This window comes from Typopeltis vanoorti, chromosome 9, assembly GCF_054136105.1.
Source record: "Typopeltis vanoorti isolate ZY-2024b chromosome 9, IOZ_Tvanoo_1.0, whole genome shotgun sequence".
NCBI lineage: Eukaryota > Metazoa > Arthropoda > Arachnida > Uropygi > Thelyphonidae > Typopeltis > Typopeltis vanoorti.
The window spans coordinates 136,214,193-136,233,911 of NC_143557.1; the positions used below are offsets into that span (position 1 = coordinate 136,214,193).

Consider the following 19,719-nt stretch of genomic DNA (forward strand, 5'->3'; position numbering starts at 1 on the left):
ATTGACATTCATTCTCCTTAGCCCAGAACTCCAATCTATCCAAGTTGTCCTGCAAGATTTTGACATCTTCTGCATTCACTATTGCCCTACCCAACTTTGCATCATCAGCGAACAAATGAACTGTCCCACTTAGACCATTCCCTATATCGTTAATGAACAGATTAAACAGCAGTGGTCCAAGAACAGAACCCTGTGGCACACCACTAGTCACAGGCCATCTTTTGGACTCTACTCCTGAATAAACTACTCTCTGATATCTCTCCATCAACAACCCACCTATCCATCTCACCAACCCTATATCCATTCCCATATGTTGTAGTTTACGGATTAGAATTCCATGTGGTATTCTGCCAAATGCCTTAGCCAGGTCCAGCAGTATCACTGTAAACCTATTACTCTTATCCTGTTCAGCTGTCACTGTGTTATAAAACTTGAGCAAGTTACTGAGGCATGATCTACCCTTGACAAAGCCATGCTGTCCCCTCTACAGTATCTCATTTTCATCAATCCATTCCTGTATTTTCCCCTTGACTACTTTCTCCAAGACCTTGACAACAACTCCTGATATGCTGATCGGTCGGTAATTTGCAACAGTAGTCTTGGATCCTCCTTTATGCAGTGGAACTATTTTCCCTTCTTTCCACACCTTCGGGACTAAACCAGACCTGAGACTCAGGTTAAACAACATTGTCAAGGGCACTGATAATTCTTTAGCCGCTTCACGTAAGACCTGTGCCGGTATACCATCCAGTCCCACAGATGTATTCACATTAAGGTTCTGTACTAGATTATTCACCTCCACTTCCCGTTCTGTACTAGATTATTCACCACAATTCCCGTATAAACTAATGATTTCTTCATTTTTTCATTGTCACTACCTGGAAGATATACTCTTGCAAAGTGCTTGCTCAGTAATTCCAATATATCGACTGATTCAGTGACCTCCTTACCATCGTCATTCCTTAAAATCATTCTGCTGTGTACATTTTTTTTTTTTCACTTGCAGCATATTGAAAGAACTGTTTGGGATTCTCTTTAGCTTGCATAGCTAGTTTCCTTTCATAATCCGCTTTTGCTTTTTTTACCACACTCGTTACCCTTCTGGCCTGCACTTTATACCGTTCGTGTGCCTGCAGGTCACCTTTCTCTTTAAATTCCCTCTACAGTTGTTTCTTTTTTTGCAGCTCAAGCTTAATGGTGTTATTCATCCATTTAACCCCTACTTGATTTACTATTCGGAGGACCCTAGGTATACAATCAGCCATAACCTCCTGTAAATGTTCCTTGACCACTTCCCATGCTGTCGACATCCTCACCTAAGTTTTAAGTTAAGAAATTGCCAGATATTAATTAAAATTATCTGGAAATTTCCAAATTACCAGATATTTCAAGAAATTTTGAAGTTCTTGCGGCATCAAAATTTATAACAGAAATTGATTTTAAAAATAACAGACTAAAAAAAAAATAAAGGTTCCATAACATCAAGCAAAATATTACGTGCAGAGCAGGATTTTGCAAGAAAATGTAGAAAATTCATTTCAACTCTTATGGAAGATGAAAATATTTACAATTACAATTTTCAATAGCAGTGATGGGTTCATTGCAGTCAGTGTAAATGTTTTCAACTTCTGTAAAAGTTGAAATGAATGCAGTTATAAGATTTCAACTAAATTTGATTTATGCACTTTGCCATACAAGACACATTTGTGGTCTATAAAACGTTTCAGAGGTCTTTCTGGAAACTAAAATACATTCTGATCATATTTGTATGATCAGAATGTATTTTAGTTCATGTTGTGAATGTTCATGTTAATTAATTTCATGAAAAAAGTACATACTGAAATAATTTACAAGCATATTCTTATTGAGTTGGTATCAAAGTTTTTCGATATCAATTCAATAATCCTTGTCACGATGAGAATTGAATCTAGATCGATTCTCATCATGACAAGGAGAATCCTTTTATGGGCTTTTTTCAATTGAAGAAGAGTTAACTGATCTGATGCAGAGGTAGCAGGGTTTCCCCCCCGCCTGGAAACTCTGGTTTTTTCATCCTGCATACAGACAAATTGGCCTTCAGAATACTGACAATACTGATAATTTACAGACAAAAAAAAAACTTGTTGGTGATGATGAGTGATAGACGGCATTGCTGGTAATAATCTTGAAGTAGGAGAATTAAGTAGCAGTGGAGAGGACAAGATATATTTAGCGAAGTAGAGTGTCCTCCCACAATGAGACCTCTGACTCCCTGGAGGTGTCATGTAATAATAATAAAAATAAAGTATAAATAAGTATAAGCATTTGTTGGGTTGTGGTTGACTGAGTGGTGAGCGTATTCTCTTTCCTACCAACAGGCTGCAGGTTTGAATCCTGCCATAGGCATGGATGTTCATGATTATCTTTAGGTAAGATATGAATGGCATTTGCTTCTATGAGACCACCACTCCACTTATTAGAGACCTGAAGTGGCTTAAAAAAAGTTCTACATTTATTATAAAATGTATAATAAAAAATACTATTTTGCAATATTTGAGTGCTAACAAGTGACAGAATAATTTGGAGAAAATTTGTTGACGGGACATTAATAAAGTAAACTTAATTCTTTAGTCTTCATGATATCCTATAAATTTCATGAGGATTCATATCGGCAAATTGATAAAAAATGACAAAAGATAAATATTTTTATAAACATATCCCTTAGCCCTCCCCACGGTACTAATTCCTGATTTGGGAGTCACATAAAAATACGTAATATCATGGTGATGTGTGTCATGTGAAAAAAGACTTAATAAGGATGTTCTTGATGAACTAGCATCAAAAAGCATTTTTTTTTTTTTTTTTTTAAATATATTTTATCATCATCTTTTTCATTCATCAAATGACATGTTGAGAACAAATCTTTGCCATCCCTGGCTCTATCTCTGGCCATTTCTGTCATCTTTCTGAAATCAATAATTGTGACCTTTCCTGCCAAGGACTGTATCCAAATTTTTTATTTTTTAGTCTTCCTCTTGATCGATTTCCTTCAATGATTCCATTCAAGTCTTTGTTTGGTAAACTGAGAAGACATTCTCTGGAGGTCCAGACCATCGTAATTGTATTTAAGAATTATGCCTGTGACATCTTCTCTATGGTTTAGTTTGAGTTTGCCTTGCTCATTTGTTTTGCACTCAGTGAGTCTTATTTTATTTATTTATTTTTTTTTTCAAGTATTTCATTTCGACTGCTCTCATTTCCTGTATTTCTTTCTGATTATGTCACCATGTCTTGACTCCATATGTTGCCATAGGTATAATAATGGACTTATGGGTTTGTGGGCCGTTCTCAAATAATTTTTCTGGCTTATTCAGTTTCTTAGTGCTTCTGTGCAATATATAGTCATTGTTATTGCATTTATTTAACTTTCTGTAGTTTCTCATAAAACTGTTCTACCTTCTTCTTCTGGGACATAGACTCCTGTAATATTTAAGTAGCTTCTTTTTGTTTTTCATTTAACTGTTATAATTCAGTTTACAAAAGTTCATTTTTGATTTTTTATTTATCAGTTAAAATGGCTACTTGAGGCTCTAATATGTTCGTCTTCTCCAATATACAACATAATGTACTTGTATTTCTTTAATTGACACAGAAAGCCCAAGGAAATAAGTAATAAAATTTGTTTAAAGCCATATATTTCAGTCTGAATATACAGGCCATCATCAGTAGCAGTGATAATTAATTACAAGATAGAATTTGAACAATGGATTGATTTGAAACAGTAAGAGCTGCCTGAAAACATGCAGTGGTATAACTGAGGAAACATGAGCTGTATTAAAAAAAAAAAAAATTAGTGATGTGTGATTAGAATAAGACTTCCCATATCTCAGATGATGAGAAGCAGTCATTGCAATTTACGTTCAGACAGTGAAAATTCTAATTCTTGACAAAGTTAACAAGATCAGTAATAATAGAGGACTTCAACTCAATCCTAGCAGGACAAAGATTATGGTTCTCAAAGGAAATACAAACAGAGAAGCTCTTGAGAAACAAGTGTACCTTAATGGAGACAGAATTGAGGACGTCAGCAAGTTTGAGTACCTGGGATCCATTATTAATGTGAAGAATTGCTGTGCAGAAGACATCAGAAAAAGGTTAGGAATGACTAAAACAACAGTCAGAGACCTGTCTAAAATCTGGAAGGATGGATCTATCTCCATGGGACCAAAGTTGAGGATTTTGGATGCAGTTGTTTTTCCAACAGCGACTTATGGATGTGAGACTTGGAACTCAAAGAAGTCAGATAAGAAACGGATATCTGCTTTTGAGATGTAGTGTTACAGAAGGCTGGTGAGGATATCATGTACTGAAAGGCATACAAATGAATGGGTGTTAGAAAAGATCAGTAGAACTTTAAGGCTCCTTAAGGATATTGACAGAAGAAAATTAAAATATTTTGGACACACAGAAAGAATGGAAGGAGGACTTCTCAGAACAGTAATAGAAGGTCAAGTTCCTGGAAAAAGAGGCAGGGGTAGACCATCAATGAGATGGATGGATGGCATGTGTGGAGTGACTGATCTTCAGAGAGTTGAGGCCACTAGAAAAGCAAACAGGACTACATGGCAAAGCCTGGTGTGGCACATCACCGAGCGTCGAAGTGACCATACGGCATCTGTAGATGCCCAGTGAACATAGTAGTAGTGAAGTAAGGTCTCAGCACTTTCTTTAAACAAACATTTGAATTTATAGCAATACAGATAAAGTAAGCATGTTTCAGATCATAGGATATTGTATTCTTTATCTATTCCATGCTGTGCCAAGCCAGATTTCTCAGATTTCCTGTTGCTAATATAAGATTGATGTTCTTATATTCTCTTTTCTACAGAGTATCCAGTTTCTCCAAAGTAAGAATGATGACAGTCATAAGGAACTTGGTAGACACCAGGAAAAGCCAGAAGAGAACATTTTTCTTTGGAAGTAGCCAGAGTCAACATACTGCTTCCTTGTTATTTGAGTTAGGTTTATAGGAATTAAAAAACTGTTGTGTGGTCCTTTCTGAGAAGCCATTGAGTTGCATGTATTGTTTGATGTTTAAGAGTTCCTATTGTAATAAATTGAGGTGCAGAACAAATAGTGTGAGTATACTGTACTAAAGTTTTTATAATTCCCAGATTCCACAGTGGAGATTTCATGTTGGAGGCTTAATGGATTATATACAGCACTCAAAAAGGATTAAAATAGAATTTAATACTTCTATATTTCATCTTAGTCACTGAGACATCTTCAGGGATTACAAAAAAACTAATGTAACATAACACAAATACCACACAATACTGATTCTGTTTTAATCCTTTCTGAGTGCTGTATACAATCCATCAAGCCTCCAATATGATGTCCTCACAGCACTTAAGCCTCAGATTATTATATGGCTTTCTGCTGTGTTAAGCATGGGAAAGGGTACCTGCACTTCCCAATGCTTAATATAGCATGCATTCCTAGCAGCTAACAAATAATAATGAGATGATGATTGTTATTATGTTAATTTTGATGTGGAGGAAATTAATTATATATATTATATGATCTATTACAGGTGACATCAGCTACGTCCATTTCACACAGTCACACATCATTTCTGTGAGAATGAAAAAAGTAATTGCTTTGGTCCTTTTCCGTGTGGTGCTACCTTTGGTGCTCTTAACGGGTAAGTATTTTGTGTCAGTTGAATTTGACAATTCATTGTTCATGATTTGTGTATAATTTTTTTAATTTACTTTTTCATTGAATTATTATTATCACACCCTTCACAGAATCAGCAGACTCATTGTGGAGGTCTGTTCAACTGACAACATATTTATCATATTGAACCTTAAAATTCTTAACATGCCCTGTATTCACAACATTATTTTGGTAATGTATTCCATTTATTCATTCACAGTTCTCTGTGCAAAAAACCTACTCCTTGCACTCTTCTTCACCACACTGTTACACAATTTCCAGGGATGGCCTCTGGTTCTTCTTCTCTTACTTTTTTTACTCTTTTTTTTTTTTTCATAATCCCTTCTGTATTAAAATCTCTCACTAACTCAGTGGCACACTCGGTTAATCTTGTGGAGGGGACCTGAGTTGAGTAGATGATTTGAGAAAATGCCCTATGCATCGCATACGACCTATGACTGAGATCTGCAATGATAGGCAATACACAATACCCATGATCTCCTCTGGCCTGGCTTGGGCAAATGAAGTAATGCTCAGTCCGCCTAAGCACTACTTCGTTAGCTTTGTGTGTTCACAGCGGCTTTGATTCCTGAGAGCTATAGGGTATTCCCACCTTATGTGACTGCTAATTCATAAGTAGTATAGAAATAGAAGACATGATACAACATAAATAAAAAAAAAATGAATTTTAATTAGGAAAAGATTTTTGGAAAATTTTGTAGTTTTTTTTTACCCTTTTTCTTTGGGGGGGGTGGTGCCAGGGCCCCTTGGCCCCTACCCTCTGGGTGCACCACTGCACTAACCTAACCATCAAAAAAATCTATCATATCACATGTTTTCCTCCCAATCACTAAATTCTGTAATTTGCATTAATTTAACATCTCTCCGTATCCAACATTCTACAGTCCTAATATTGTCATCGTCACTCATCTCATAGATCCTCCAATGTTTCCACATCACATTGGAAATCAGGTGACCAAATGATCTAAATGTGGACTGACCACTGCTTTATACATTAGAAAACCACTTCCTTATCCCTACATGTCAGTGTATTCCTTGTCATTGCAGCAGTATGACATGCAGTCTTTGCAACACTTGTTATATGCCATCTAAACTTCTGTCTACTGTCAACTCTTATCCTTCGATTTCGAATCTCATCCACTTCTTGGAGCATGGTTCTATCATTGTTGTACAGAGCCTTAATATCTCTGCACTCCAAAATACACAAATTATACTTATTAAAACTATGACACCACTCATTAGTCCAACCTAAAGGTCTGTTCAAATCTTTGTGAGGGAATAAACAATAATTGCTATTATTAACAACAGCAGCATTCCTTATAGCTTTCCCCAACTTGTTACATTTTCATAAAATGTAAGAAAATTTTGATAAAGTAAGGCCTACCCTTTACAAACCCATGCTGACCATCATAAAGAATCTTATGTCTATCTCATTATCATGTATTCTACTCCTAACCAACCTCTCCAGTACCGTGATTACAACTGCAGATATACAGACTGCTCAATAATTGGAAACTTTTGTTCTGTAACCATACTGGTGGAGTGGTACTGTTTTGCCTTTTTCCACTTTTGGAACCTTTATCCACTGTTAGACTTTCATTAACCTAAGTCAAGGGCATAGTTAACTGTTTTGCACATTCCTTAAAAATATGTGATGCCCATAGCCTTATTAACATCTAACCCAATCAATACCCGATACACATCTGATTCTTTCACTTTTAATTTTCCAAATACTTGTTTCTCATTCTAGATGTTGCACTGCATTATTTACAGCAGTATAATATGCACTGGTGAAGTGCTTGTTAAATAATTCCATAGTATCCTTTGCAGTGGTCACTCTGCTACCATGACTTACAAGTGTCAACCTCCCATAATTAACATGACATTTTACACATGAGGAAAACAAGAGATTAATTATGAGTTTACACTGTTGCTTTGTATGTATTTAGACATCTTCAGGACTGATGCATAAAAAATTGGAAAAAACATATAACACATAACAGCAATATTACATGCAAATAGGTCCTCCCTCCTTCATTTATGGAACAGTATATTTAAACTGTGAAGGTGATATGAGATGATTGGTAGTTCACACAAATCCCCTGAGTTGATTGTTGTAATTTGTACAGATAAGATGTTTTATAGCAAAGTCTATTAACTTGTAGCTTTCTAATAAATAGAGCCTTCCAAAACTTCATGTACTTTGATTCTTTGGTTCTCTTTTAAATGCCATGTGGTAGGATGGCCTCTGTAGGTTCATTGAAAAATTTTTTAATAATAGTCTCTCTTAAATGCATATTGGTTTTACAATCCAGTGCAAGGAAGCCTGTCCTACCAGCACAATCTGTGATGTCTTTGATATATATATATATATATATATATATATATATATATATATATATATATTACCAGTGCCATTTCTTATGATGCATGGAAACATCAGTAGAAAATATTAGTAGTAGAAACCAAACATGTCTGAAAGAGTACAAAATGAAATGTCATGAATCATTCTGCTTTACTTTTTTTCTGTACTGAGTCAAGTGTTTTTTTTTTTATATTTTTTAGGGAGTTGGTACCTTCTTAAATGTGAAAACAGTATTCAATAATTGCACCAATTTGTAATTAGTATAGGCTTAATAGCTGTTTAGAGGTAAGTGACATCTTGAGAATAGAAACTTGTTCCCTTGCATACAGAGGAGATTATAATTGTAAAATCTTTATGCCAAGGAAAAATTGAGGTGAAAGTTATCCAAAAAATGAAAATCTTGCTGAGTGCTGTCAAAAACAAAATCAGAAAAGGGTTAATTCCGGTCCTAATATAGACTTGAGTTTTACTAGCATTCAAATGAACAACTTAATAAATAGTAGTTTTGAAATCAGAATTTAGGGTTATTATTTCGACAGTTTTGTGTATTTATGTAGTATTGTTTTGTCAAATGGGAAAGAAGAGTGCAGTATACTGTCATCAATAAAACATGTAATAGTGCTCCTAGTGAGCTAAAATGGGCTTCTTTAACTGAAGTACAGAGGATGAAAGTTTTCCAAATTTTGGACTGTTTCTTGTAAGCAGTCCAAAATTTGTAAGAGGGATAACTACCTCAGGTTTGGATGACAGATTCAAGGAATAGACTTTCATATTTATATTTGCTACAGTGGAGTATAGAGATGCAAGAGGGAAATAGGGCCAGTGGTTTTCAGGCAGTATGGTGTGAGATAGAGGTGAATAGAATCAAATACTTGGTGGGATGTTGTTACAGACTTGGTAATGTGGATGGTGGTGATAGTGAAATGTATAGTCAAATAAACCAAGCAAATAAGAAAAAGGGTGATCATTATAGGTGATTTTAATTATGGTAATATAGACTGGAATGAAGAGATAGCAACTGGAAGTAATAAAGAAAATGAGTTTCTTGAGTTTTTGAGGGATAACTACCTCAGGCTGTATGTAACAGAGGGCACACGAGGATTAAGGGTCTTGGATTTGGTCATCTCATTGGAGGATGTAATTTTAAATGAGGTATCAAATCATCCACCAATTGGTGAAAGTGACCATGAGGTGATTACCTAGGTGGTTGCCAGCAGTGCAAGGGCCCCTGTGAAAAAAAGCTATATGTGGAACTACAAGGGGGGGGGGGATTATGGAGAGCTCAGGAGACAGCTTGCAGGTGTAGCATTGAATGAGGAGCTAGCTGGAAAAGAGATCAATGCAGCTTGGGGGATTTTCAAAAACTATTTAATAGATGCCATGTTTAAATGTATACCACGGGTGAGAAGGTTAAATAAGGTAGGTGTGAGATGGATGTATAAAGAGATTAAGCATGCGATACAGAGAAAAAGGGCATTGTGGAGGCAGCATAAGAGAAGTGGAAGTAACCAATTTGGTGAGAGTCGCTAAAGAGAGGTATGAACAGCAGTTAGCTAATGAAGCCAAAAAGAATCCTAGGGAGTTCTTTCGATATGTAGCCAGCAAAAGAAAGAATGATTATGGAAGGATGACATTGATTGGAGGAAATGGTATAAACGCAGCTGTTGCAGAATGTGTGGTGGTGGAGATACTTAATGAGCAGTTCATAAAGATCTTTCAATCTTGTGAATGTGACTTCATGGAGAGATTGAGAGCAGTTGACGATGGGGAGGAGAGACTGACTGTAAGTGAGCAAGAGGTGTTTGGGGAGTTGAGTAAACTAGATATAAATAAGGCTGTGGGACTTGATAATATATCACCACATATTCTGAAGGAATGTGCCAGAGAGTTGACACCAGCCTTGACATATTTTTTAATACGAGTCTTGCACTTGGTCAAGTTCCTAAAGAGTGGAAGGAGGGCAAGATTGTGCCACTTCATGAAGGAGGTGATCGAACTCAAACATCAAACTATAGGCCTATCTGTGTGTCAAGTGTTGTGGTTAAGTTTTTGGAGAAGCTTGTGAGAACTAGGATCCAGAGTTGGGTTGACAACAATGGTATAATCTTTGATGTACAGCATGGATTTGCTAAAGGGAGGTCATGTTTTAGTAATCTTACTTATTACAATAAAGTGACTGCTTCCTTGGACAGAGGAGAAGGATACACAGTAATATACTTGGATTTCACAAAAGCTTTTGATAGAGTACCTCATGATAAGTTGACACTCAAACTAGAGCAGATGGGGTTGGATATTAGATTAGTGCATTGGATTGGAGACTGGCTATCTGATAGGTATCAACAAGTTGTGTATAGGGGTGCGATATCCAGGAAAAGGAAAGCCACTAGTGGAGTGGGTCTGTTTTAGGGCCATTACTATTTAACTTGTATATTAATGATATTGGCGAAGATTTGGATGGAGATATTCAGTTGTTTGCAGATGATGCAAAGTTGGGACGAACCATAAAGAGTAGTGAAGATGTTGTGGCCTTGCAAGAAGACCTGAATCAATTGAGTGATTGAGCAAGCAAATGGGGATGCGAGTTCAATGTTGCAAAATGTAAGGTTTTAAAATTTGGAAAACAAAGATGTGATGCAGAATTTATGCTTGGTGAGAATATAGTGTTGGAGCTAGAAGAAATAAGAGATCTGGGGGTGATAGTGGATAAGGATCAAAAATTTAGGGGACACATCGCCAAAATTGTGAAGACAACACAAAGACTTCTGGGAATGATGCGGAATACACTGACTTGTAGAAGCAGGGAAATTCTTGTTCCATTGTATAAGGCTTTGATTAGGCCACACATGGACTATTGTGCCCAGATTTGGTCACCGGGTTTTCAGAAGGATGAAGATATGTTGGAAAGGGTCCAAAGGCGACTGACTAAGGTAGTTTCTGACCTCTGGAATGTCGAGTATGAGGAAAGATTGAGAAGATGTAATTTGCAGAGTCTAGTGGAGAGAAGGAAGAGAGGAGATATGATAGAGACCTACAAGTTGGTAAGGGGTTGTTATAAGATCAATGGTGGAGAAGTTCTACAGAGAATAGTGGGAGATCAGGGGAGAACCAGAGGTCATCCCTGGAAACGGTATAAAGTGGGTGTGAGTAGGGGAGTGAAAGGCAGGTTTTTTTCGTGCAGAGTTGTGAATGATTGGAATGCCTTGCCTGAGAGTGTGGTGTCTGCAAGGAGTTTGAGTGTGTTTATGACACGGTATGATGAGATGTGCGTGTGTGATAAAAGGACCTCCCAGATGAGTCTTTGACTCCGTGAGGTCTAGTTTAATAATAAAAAATAATAATAATAGCGGCTTTCTTCCAGGGAATCCTATGGCAGGTGTCCAAAGCATGGTTCAGCAATACCTATGTTGGCTGTCCTGTCTGTTTGGCCATGTAGGATAGTTTTCAAGGCAAGGAAAACCTGGTAAACATCTGTCAGTCTCTGGCTGATCTTATGTAATGCAGATAAAGGATACCAATTTTTATCTGCAATTTATCTAAGTGTTTGTAAAGTTTTTTTTTTTTTTTTAAGGATCTTAGTTTCTGAGATGTGCTTGGACATACAGAATGGTGATAGCTCTGGTATAGTCTCCTTTTGGAGATGGGTGGTCGTGGATTTCTAATATTTCTTGGGTATGGTGGGAATTGTAGCTATTGTCTAAGAAATTTTTGTGAATTTAGTCAAGTTCATTGGAGAGGGCATTATTATCTGAACTAATTCATTAATTTATCTAATAGAAGAAACTGAGAAGAACAAATTGTGTGTGCTCAGTATATAAAGCTTTAGATAATACCTATTTTTTTGAAGATGGATATATCTGCCTGTAAAGGAGGGTTTCCTTTAAACAGAAATTCAATATTAGCAGCACAGTTGTGATGCATTAAAGTATCCAAAAAGGGAAGATTGCCATTGGATTCACATTCAATAGTGTACTTGATGTGAGCATATAAAAAGTTAATTTTATCCAGAAACTGAAGTAGTTCTATTTCAGAGTTACATTACAAAGTTAGATTACAAAAAGAATTATTAGAATAATTAAATTAAATATTCTTAATGGATACAGACAGACCTTGATACAGAAAATATTTGATAATTATCGTCCCTCTTCCAGACTGCAGTCTGATGCTAAAAGGATCACATGATAATGGGTACTTTAAGGATCACAATTGATTGCCTTAAAGGAACATCTGAACAAATAGCAAGGATCCTTCTCAGGTATAATTTGTACACCACCTTCAAACCAGCTTGGGAGTTGTCATCTTTCTTTTCACCTATCAGAGATACATTGTCTTTATCCTTGCTTGGTGGTTATCAAATACCATCTTCCTGTCATCTTTTCTATTTTGGACAGACTGACTGTTCTGCCACTATTAGAATTGAGATCTGCATTTTTCGCCTTATAAGATGCCCCATTGGATTGGATGCATCACATTTTTCATGTTGAATTTTTGGGAAAAAAAATTCTTTGCAGTATAAGACGGCTGAATTATGCATCAAATTTTTCATGTAAATATTATTTTTTTTAATTTAAAATTTTAATACATGTATTATCTGTTTATTAGATAAAAAATCATCAAATCATTAAAAAAATCTAACATATAATAATAATAATAATAATATATATATATATGTAGAAAGTATTTTACCTTGGGTATGATAAATGTTAAAGATACCAAGCTATTTTAAACCTGGTTTTACTCCATTTCTCAAGTATGCAAACAGATGTTTGCTTACTTGGGAAATGGAGTAAAACCAGGTTTAAAATAGCTTGGTATCTTTAACATATATATACAGGGTGTTCGGGATAAATTTGACATATTTATAATTAATTATATTTTTCCGTAAGTTACATGTATTAACACACACTTCTCTTCATTTAAAAGTTTGGACCCTTCTTCATTCATATACAAGATGTCAGAAAGGATGGATAGCTGGAACCCATCTGAATCATGGAAGAGAATAACTTGTATCATGATGATTCGTGCCCGCCATCAAAATAAGGATATTACGACTGCTGCCCAATGCTCCCTGAATACAGTAAAAACAATCAGGCATGAACTAGAGACTTGCAATGGTGACTACGAGGATGTAGCAAGAAGAAAGATCCCTAGCAGACGATCTGATTGCGTTCATACAGCAGAATTCCTCGCAAATCTGCAGGAACAGGTGTTGAAGAACCCTGGCATTGGAATTCGGGCTTTGTTCGTGGAGTTGCTAACTGTAGTCAAGCCCTGGATAACAAGGGTAGCCAATGGTAGGCCGTATGTATGGTAGCAGGATTCGGCCCCTTGCCACACCTCTGGGAAAAGTCAAAATTGGTTGTCTGAAAATTTCTATGACTTCACCAGTCCAAATGTTTGGCCTCCAAACTCCCCAGACCTTAACCCCATGGATTATTTTGTATGGGGCGCAGTTGAAAAAGACACCAATCGCACTTCCAGTAATACAAAAACCCAGTTAATGGATAAAATTAAAACAGTTTTTGCGGCCCTTCCCAGGGAGACTGTAGCATCAGCTTGTTCGAGGTTCCGAAGCAGAATTGAAGCTGTGATCGATGCTAATGGTGGTTATTTTGAGTAAATCTTGTTGATAGTATTGTAATTAACTCTGCCTGTAATGTTTTTTGTCAATTCATTAAATTTAATAGATACAAAGAAGATTTTCTTTTTCCTTACGAAACTGTCAAATTTATCCCGAACACCCTGTATATATATATATATATGTAATAAATAGAAGATGGCAACATATTCTGGAGGCTGTTGAAAAAGCTCAGAAATGTAGAGAAAAGCTGTAAAAGGAATTAGAGATGATAAAGGTGATATAACAACTGGAGAAAAAGATATCCTTGATGTATGGAGTAATCACTTCAAAAAATCTAAATGAAACAATCAGTGACAACACAGTGGTAAAAAAAAAAAAAAAACACTCACAGGGATGATCAAAAGCCTGAAACGTGGAAAGGCAGCTGGAGTAGATGATATTTGACCAGAAATGCTCAATTATGGAGATACAGTGACTGCAAGCATGGTTCAGAAGGCCTGGACAGAGGGATGAATTCCAGATGATTGGAGTAGAGCTCTCATAGCACCCATATATAGAAAGTGAAATAAAACTGTGAGAATTACAGCGGTATTTGCCATTTGAGTGTTCCTGGTAAGATTTATACTGCAAGTAGACTTGAGAAACGGTTGAGAAGGATTGTAGAAGGAGAAGCTTGGTGAAGAACAAGCTGGATTCAGGCAAAATTATGTCAGGATCAGATTTTCACTTACGACCAGTAGTTGAGAAATCATGGGAATATAACAAAGATCCGTATTTAAGTTTCTTAGATCTGAAAAAGGCATATGACAAGTTGCCAAGAGACACTACAGTTATAGTGTCAATTGGGCATTATATCAAGCAATACTTAGTCTTTATTTGAGTTGTAAATCAGCATTTAGAATTGAAGGAAGAGTACAGGAAGATGATTTGATGTTAAATCTGGTGTCAGACAAGGATGTACATTATCCGTCTGTTATTCATTATTTATATGGATTACATTATGAAGGAAAGGGGTTTTGAAACAGATATCAAAATTGGAGATGTTAGCTCTTTACTTTATGCGGATGACGTTATACTTTTAAAAAATCTGGTACAAGTCCTCAAGATTCCCTGACTAAATTGAATAACTGTTGTAAAAGATTTGGTATCAAGGTCAGCAATAACAAGACAAAGACAATGAAAATAGGTAGAATTGTTGAAAATATCAACTAAATTGCAAATGGAGAACCTATAGAACAAGTAAAACATTTCGGCTATCTAGGCACAATTTTTAGTGAAGTTGGTAAATTAAATGTGGAAATCGACAACAGAATCAACAAAGCTGGTATGGTATAGTAGGAAGTTAAGTGATAAATTTATGTGGAATAAGAGATTAAAGTAATTAGTCAAACAATAAATTAGCTATGTACATGACAGTGTTCAAACCAGTTTTAACTTATGGTTCTGAGAGCTGGTTTAGAAATAAAACACTTGACCAAAGACTGGAGATCATAGATATGAGAGTCCTGAGAAAGGTTAAGGGCATGAATGGATGGCATATTAAAAATGAGGATATTATGAAAGAATTTGATGTTGTTAGCATCCAGGAATGTGTTGGATGCTAACAATCATGAGCTAATCTCAGATGGTATGGTCACTTAAACAGAATGGGTCAGGAGAGATAAGAAAACAAGTATTTTCTGCCAGGTTGGCAGGAAAAAGACCCAGAGGAAGACTAAGATATAGGTGGATTGATACAGTAAAAAGTGCCTTTAGAAGACAGAAATATAAGATCTGATAATGTTGGTGTCTTGACTAGTAACAGATTGATTTGGAGGGAAATTGCAGGTAGGAAATTAGTAATGATGTAAGTTTTTTCATGTAGTACTTTCATATCCTGTACACCCTTTGAGGATATATATGTCAGGATTTTGATGATGATGAATAATAATTTTTGTAGATACGCAGCAACCTGATCTTCTTTGATTCTTTATTAAAGTTTTTAATTCATTTTCTAGTCATTTTGCTAGTTTTCTGCAGAGATTGTGCTTTTTAGAATTTACTTCTATTAATTGATACTCTTGTTTCCTCCAAGTGCACGCCGCTTTTTCTGTAGATGGAGAGCCATAGTACTGCTTTGCTGCTGTATTGCTATTCTTTTTTGCATACTCAATCACACTACACTTAAACAGAGTTTTATAGCTATATCAGTGCTATGTAGAATCCATGGGTTATAAAAACATTTAAATAGAATAATGTATTGATTAATAGCTTAAATGTGTGACACTTAAAGACTGTGCAACTATTCAAACTGATCACGCTCACTGACAAGTGATGATGCACCATAATTGTGCATACATAAAAACACATTGTGTATAAGACACACTGTAAGATGCACTTTATAGATTCATTTGGATTATAGGATGCATCTTATTTTCAGAGATATTTTAGGTACAAAAAAGCACGTCTTATAAGGCAAAAATATGGTATATAAGATCATGTCAAGATTATATATGATTTTTGGATTCTGAAGATTTAGGCCTTGCTTCTCATGCCATCAACAGTAAACATAGTTCACCAGAACTGCACCAAGATGCTACAGTACAGTTGGTTCAAATTTGATTGTTTATTTTTTGAATCGTGTGAATCCCTACCCTGCCACCCTAATCTCCATCAAAGAGACTGTATACCTCATCATCATCAAATTCCTGACATGTACCCTCAAAGGGTGTACAGGATATGATAGTACTACATGAAAAATTTACATCATTACTAACTTCCTATCTACAATTTTCCTCAAAATCAGTCTCTTACTTGTCAAGACTCCAACATTATTAGATCTTATATTTCTATTGTCTAAGGCACTTTGTGCCGTATCAATCCACCTATATCTTGGTTGGGGTGTTTTTCTGCCAACCTGGCAGAAAACACTTGTTTTGCTAATTTTTCTTTGCCCATTCTGTTTAAGTGACCATACCACCTGAGATTAGCTCTGCTAACACATTCCTGGATGCAGACAATGTCAAGTTCTTTCCTAATATCCTCGTTTTTAATATGATATTGACATTGATGCCATCTGTTCATGCCTCTAATCTTTCTCAGGACTCTCATATCTGCAGTTTCTAGTCTTTGGTCAAGTGTTTTACTTCTGACCCAGCTCTCAGATGCATAAGTTAAAACTGGTTTGAACACTGTCTTGTATACAGCTAATTTAGTGTTCTGACTAATTTCTCTCTTATTCCATAGGAATTTATTCAATTGACTGCCTACTATATCAGCTTTGTTGATTCTGCTGTTTATTTCCATATTTAATTGACCATCTTCAGTAAAAATCATGCCTAAGTAGTTGAAATGTTTTACTTGTTCCACAGGTTCCCCATTCACAACACAGTTGACATTTTCAACAATTCTACCTATTTTCATTGTCTTTGTCTTTTTAATGCTGACTTTCATACCATATCTATTACAACAGTTATTCAATTTAGTCAGGGACTCTTGCAAACTTGTAGCAGATTTATTTAGAAGTATAACATCGTCTGCATAAAGCAATGAGCTGACATCAACATTTCCAATTCTAATATCATGTTTAATACCACTTTCCTTAATAATGTGATCCATATAGATAATGAATAACAGAGGGGGGGGGATAGTGTACATCCTTGTCTCACACCAGATTTAACATTAAACCATCTCTTTGTACTTCCTTCAATTCTAACTGCTGACTTACCACTCAAATAAAGACTAAGTATTGCTTGATATAATGCCCCATTGACACCATATAATTGTAGCGTATTGAATAGCTTCTCTCTTGGCACCTTGTCATATGCCTTTTCCAGATTGGCAAAACTTAAATACAGATCTTTGTTATATTTCCATGTTTTCTCAACTGTTTGTCGTAAAGTGAAGATCTGATTCTGACAGCCTCTATTTGGCCTGAATCCAGCTTGTTCTTCACCCAGCTTTTCTTCCATAATTCTTCTCAATCGTTTCTCAAGTATACTTGCATAGATCTTGCCAGGAAACACTTAGTAGGGAAATACCTCTGTAATTCTCACATTCACTTTTATTTCCCTTTTTATATATGGGTACTATTAGAGCTCTACTCCAATCATCGGGACTTCGTCCCTCTGTCCAGGCTTTCTGAACTATGAAGTGCAGCCACTGTAAGACTTTTATACCACCATACTTCAGCATTTCTGGTCGAATATCATCTATTTCTGCTACCTTTCCACATTTCAAGCCTTTGATGGCTTTTTCTATTTCAAGTATGGATATGTATTCCTGACTGTATGCCTGTTGATTGTTTTTTACCCCTGTGCTCTCACTGCTTGTTTCATTTAGCAATTTTTCAAAGTAATTACTCCATACTTCAATGATATCTTTTTCTCCTGTTTTCATGTCACCTTTATCATCTCTAACTCCTTTTACAGCACTCTTTCCTCAATTTCTAATTTTCCTCAACAACCTCCAGAATATCTTACCAACTTGTTGATATTTATTTTCTATGTTCTTGTCAAAGTCCTCCCATGACTTTTGTTTAGCTATTTTTACACACTGTGTAGCTTTCTTACATTTGTCTCTGTATTCTCTAAGAGCCCAAGCTGATTATTTGCCAGGAACTTTTGATATGCTTTCTTATTTTCCTTCACTGCCTGAAAATTCCTGTGTTCACAATGGAGTTCTGATTTTTCTGTCCCTGCAGACAACCTCACCACATGCCTCTCTGGCTGAATCAATCTGTGTTTTCTTCAATTTTTCCACTGAATATCCAAGGTTTGGTTCCTGTTCTCAAACTCTTTCCTTTTTTCTTCAATAATCTTTGTGTATTTTAGTCTACAGTTCACATCTGAGAGCTGCTCAACTTTTATTCGCTTTAAAACTTTCTTACATGTTATTCTTTTCAATATGATATTCAATTTTATCATGCTCAAGACTAAATAGTGATCGCTTCCAATTTCAAATCCTCTGTACATTCTGGTGTCCTGCAACCAGGCAGAAAACATCACTATCAACAATAACATAGTCAATGAGACTTTTCTTATTCCTTGCCTCTTCTCTCCATTTGAATTTGTGCACATTTTTATGTTGGAACATGGTTTCAGTAATAACCAGTCCTTGTCCTGAGCAGAAAAATGCTGAACTTTATTGAGCATTTTTCTTCATTGTACCTTAAAGAAAACAACAGGTATTTGCCATTATTTTCTTTGCTCTTTTCTCCAAATTTTCTCAAAATACTTTTGTATGTCTGACAGTCATATCCTACTCTGCTATTTAGATCCCAACAAGGACCAACTATTCCTATTTTGCTTTTTCTAAAGCATCAAAAAATTCCTCCACTTCTACTTTAGTAGAACCTTCTTTGGGACCATAGGCACAAATAAGTCCTGTTGTCCAATTCCCCATTCTGATATTAGCCCACATCACTACTTGAGACTGCCTGCCATTGAAGAAGATTAGTCTCGTATTTTGTGTTGAATACTATGGCTACTCCTTCTTTCCTTTGATTGTCATTTCCTGAATATAACATTTTGTATTTATTGCTTAGAAAGATCTCACCAGTTTTTGTCTTTTTTGTTTCAGTCACCCCTATTATGTCTATCTGATACTTATCTAATTCTTCAGCTAGCTCCATTTCTTTGCCATTCAGGCTTCTTATGTTGATAGTACCGATCTTTTACTCTGGTGATGTTGAATTGGGGTGTGCTTTGAGATTTATTCCAGTAGCTGACTTTTTGATGTTTGCCCTGGTTCCGTGACGAAAACAACAGGGGGCCTTGTTTAACCGGGCGACGCCCCAACTGGCATGAAATTTTATCATGTTGTACTATCATTTTCTATATTGGTTTAAGCCAATAACAATATAATTTGGTCGGCTAAATCTCAAATTGGCAGCCCATCCTCATTTGTTCAGTATCCAGGTAGTTACCCAACAGGGTGCACCACGAGAAGGTGAGGATTGGACATTAGGTCAGAAGCCCTGGTCGGTTCTCCACATTCCTTTTAAGGCTATGTGGAGGTCTCCTCTCAGTTATACAGCTTTGACCCTTAAGCACCCTGACTGTATACCTATTTGAAAGTC

At 36.0% G+C, this 19,719-nt stretch overlaps 1 protein-coding gene across 3 annotated transcripts in view; it reads left to right on the plus strand.

Annotated features, from left to right (window-relative positions):
* The window catches only part of Piezo (piezo type mechanosensitive ion channel component), a 1,325,935-nt gene that overhangs the window by 87,958 nt on the left and 1,218,258 nt on the right, over positions 1–19,719 (plus strand). For all 3 annotated transcript variants that reach the window (XM_090398322.1, XM_090398324.1, XM_090398323.1), the window contains exon 2: positions 5,573–5,683. In XM_090398322.1, the coding sequence (XP_090254448.1) occupies positions 5,623–5,683 (61 nt within the window). In that variant the 5' untranslated portion in view covers positions 5,573–5,622. The remainder of the gene's footprint in view (positions 1–5,572; positions 5,684–19,719) is intronic.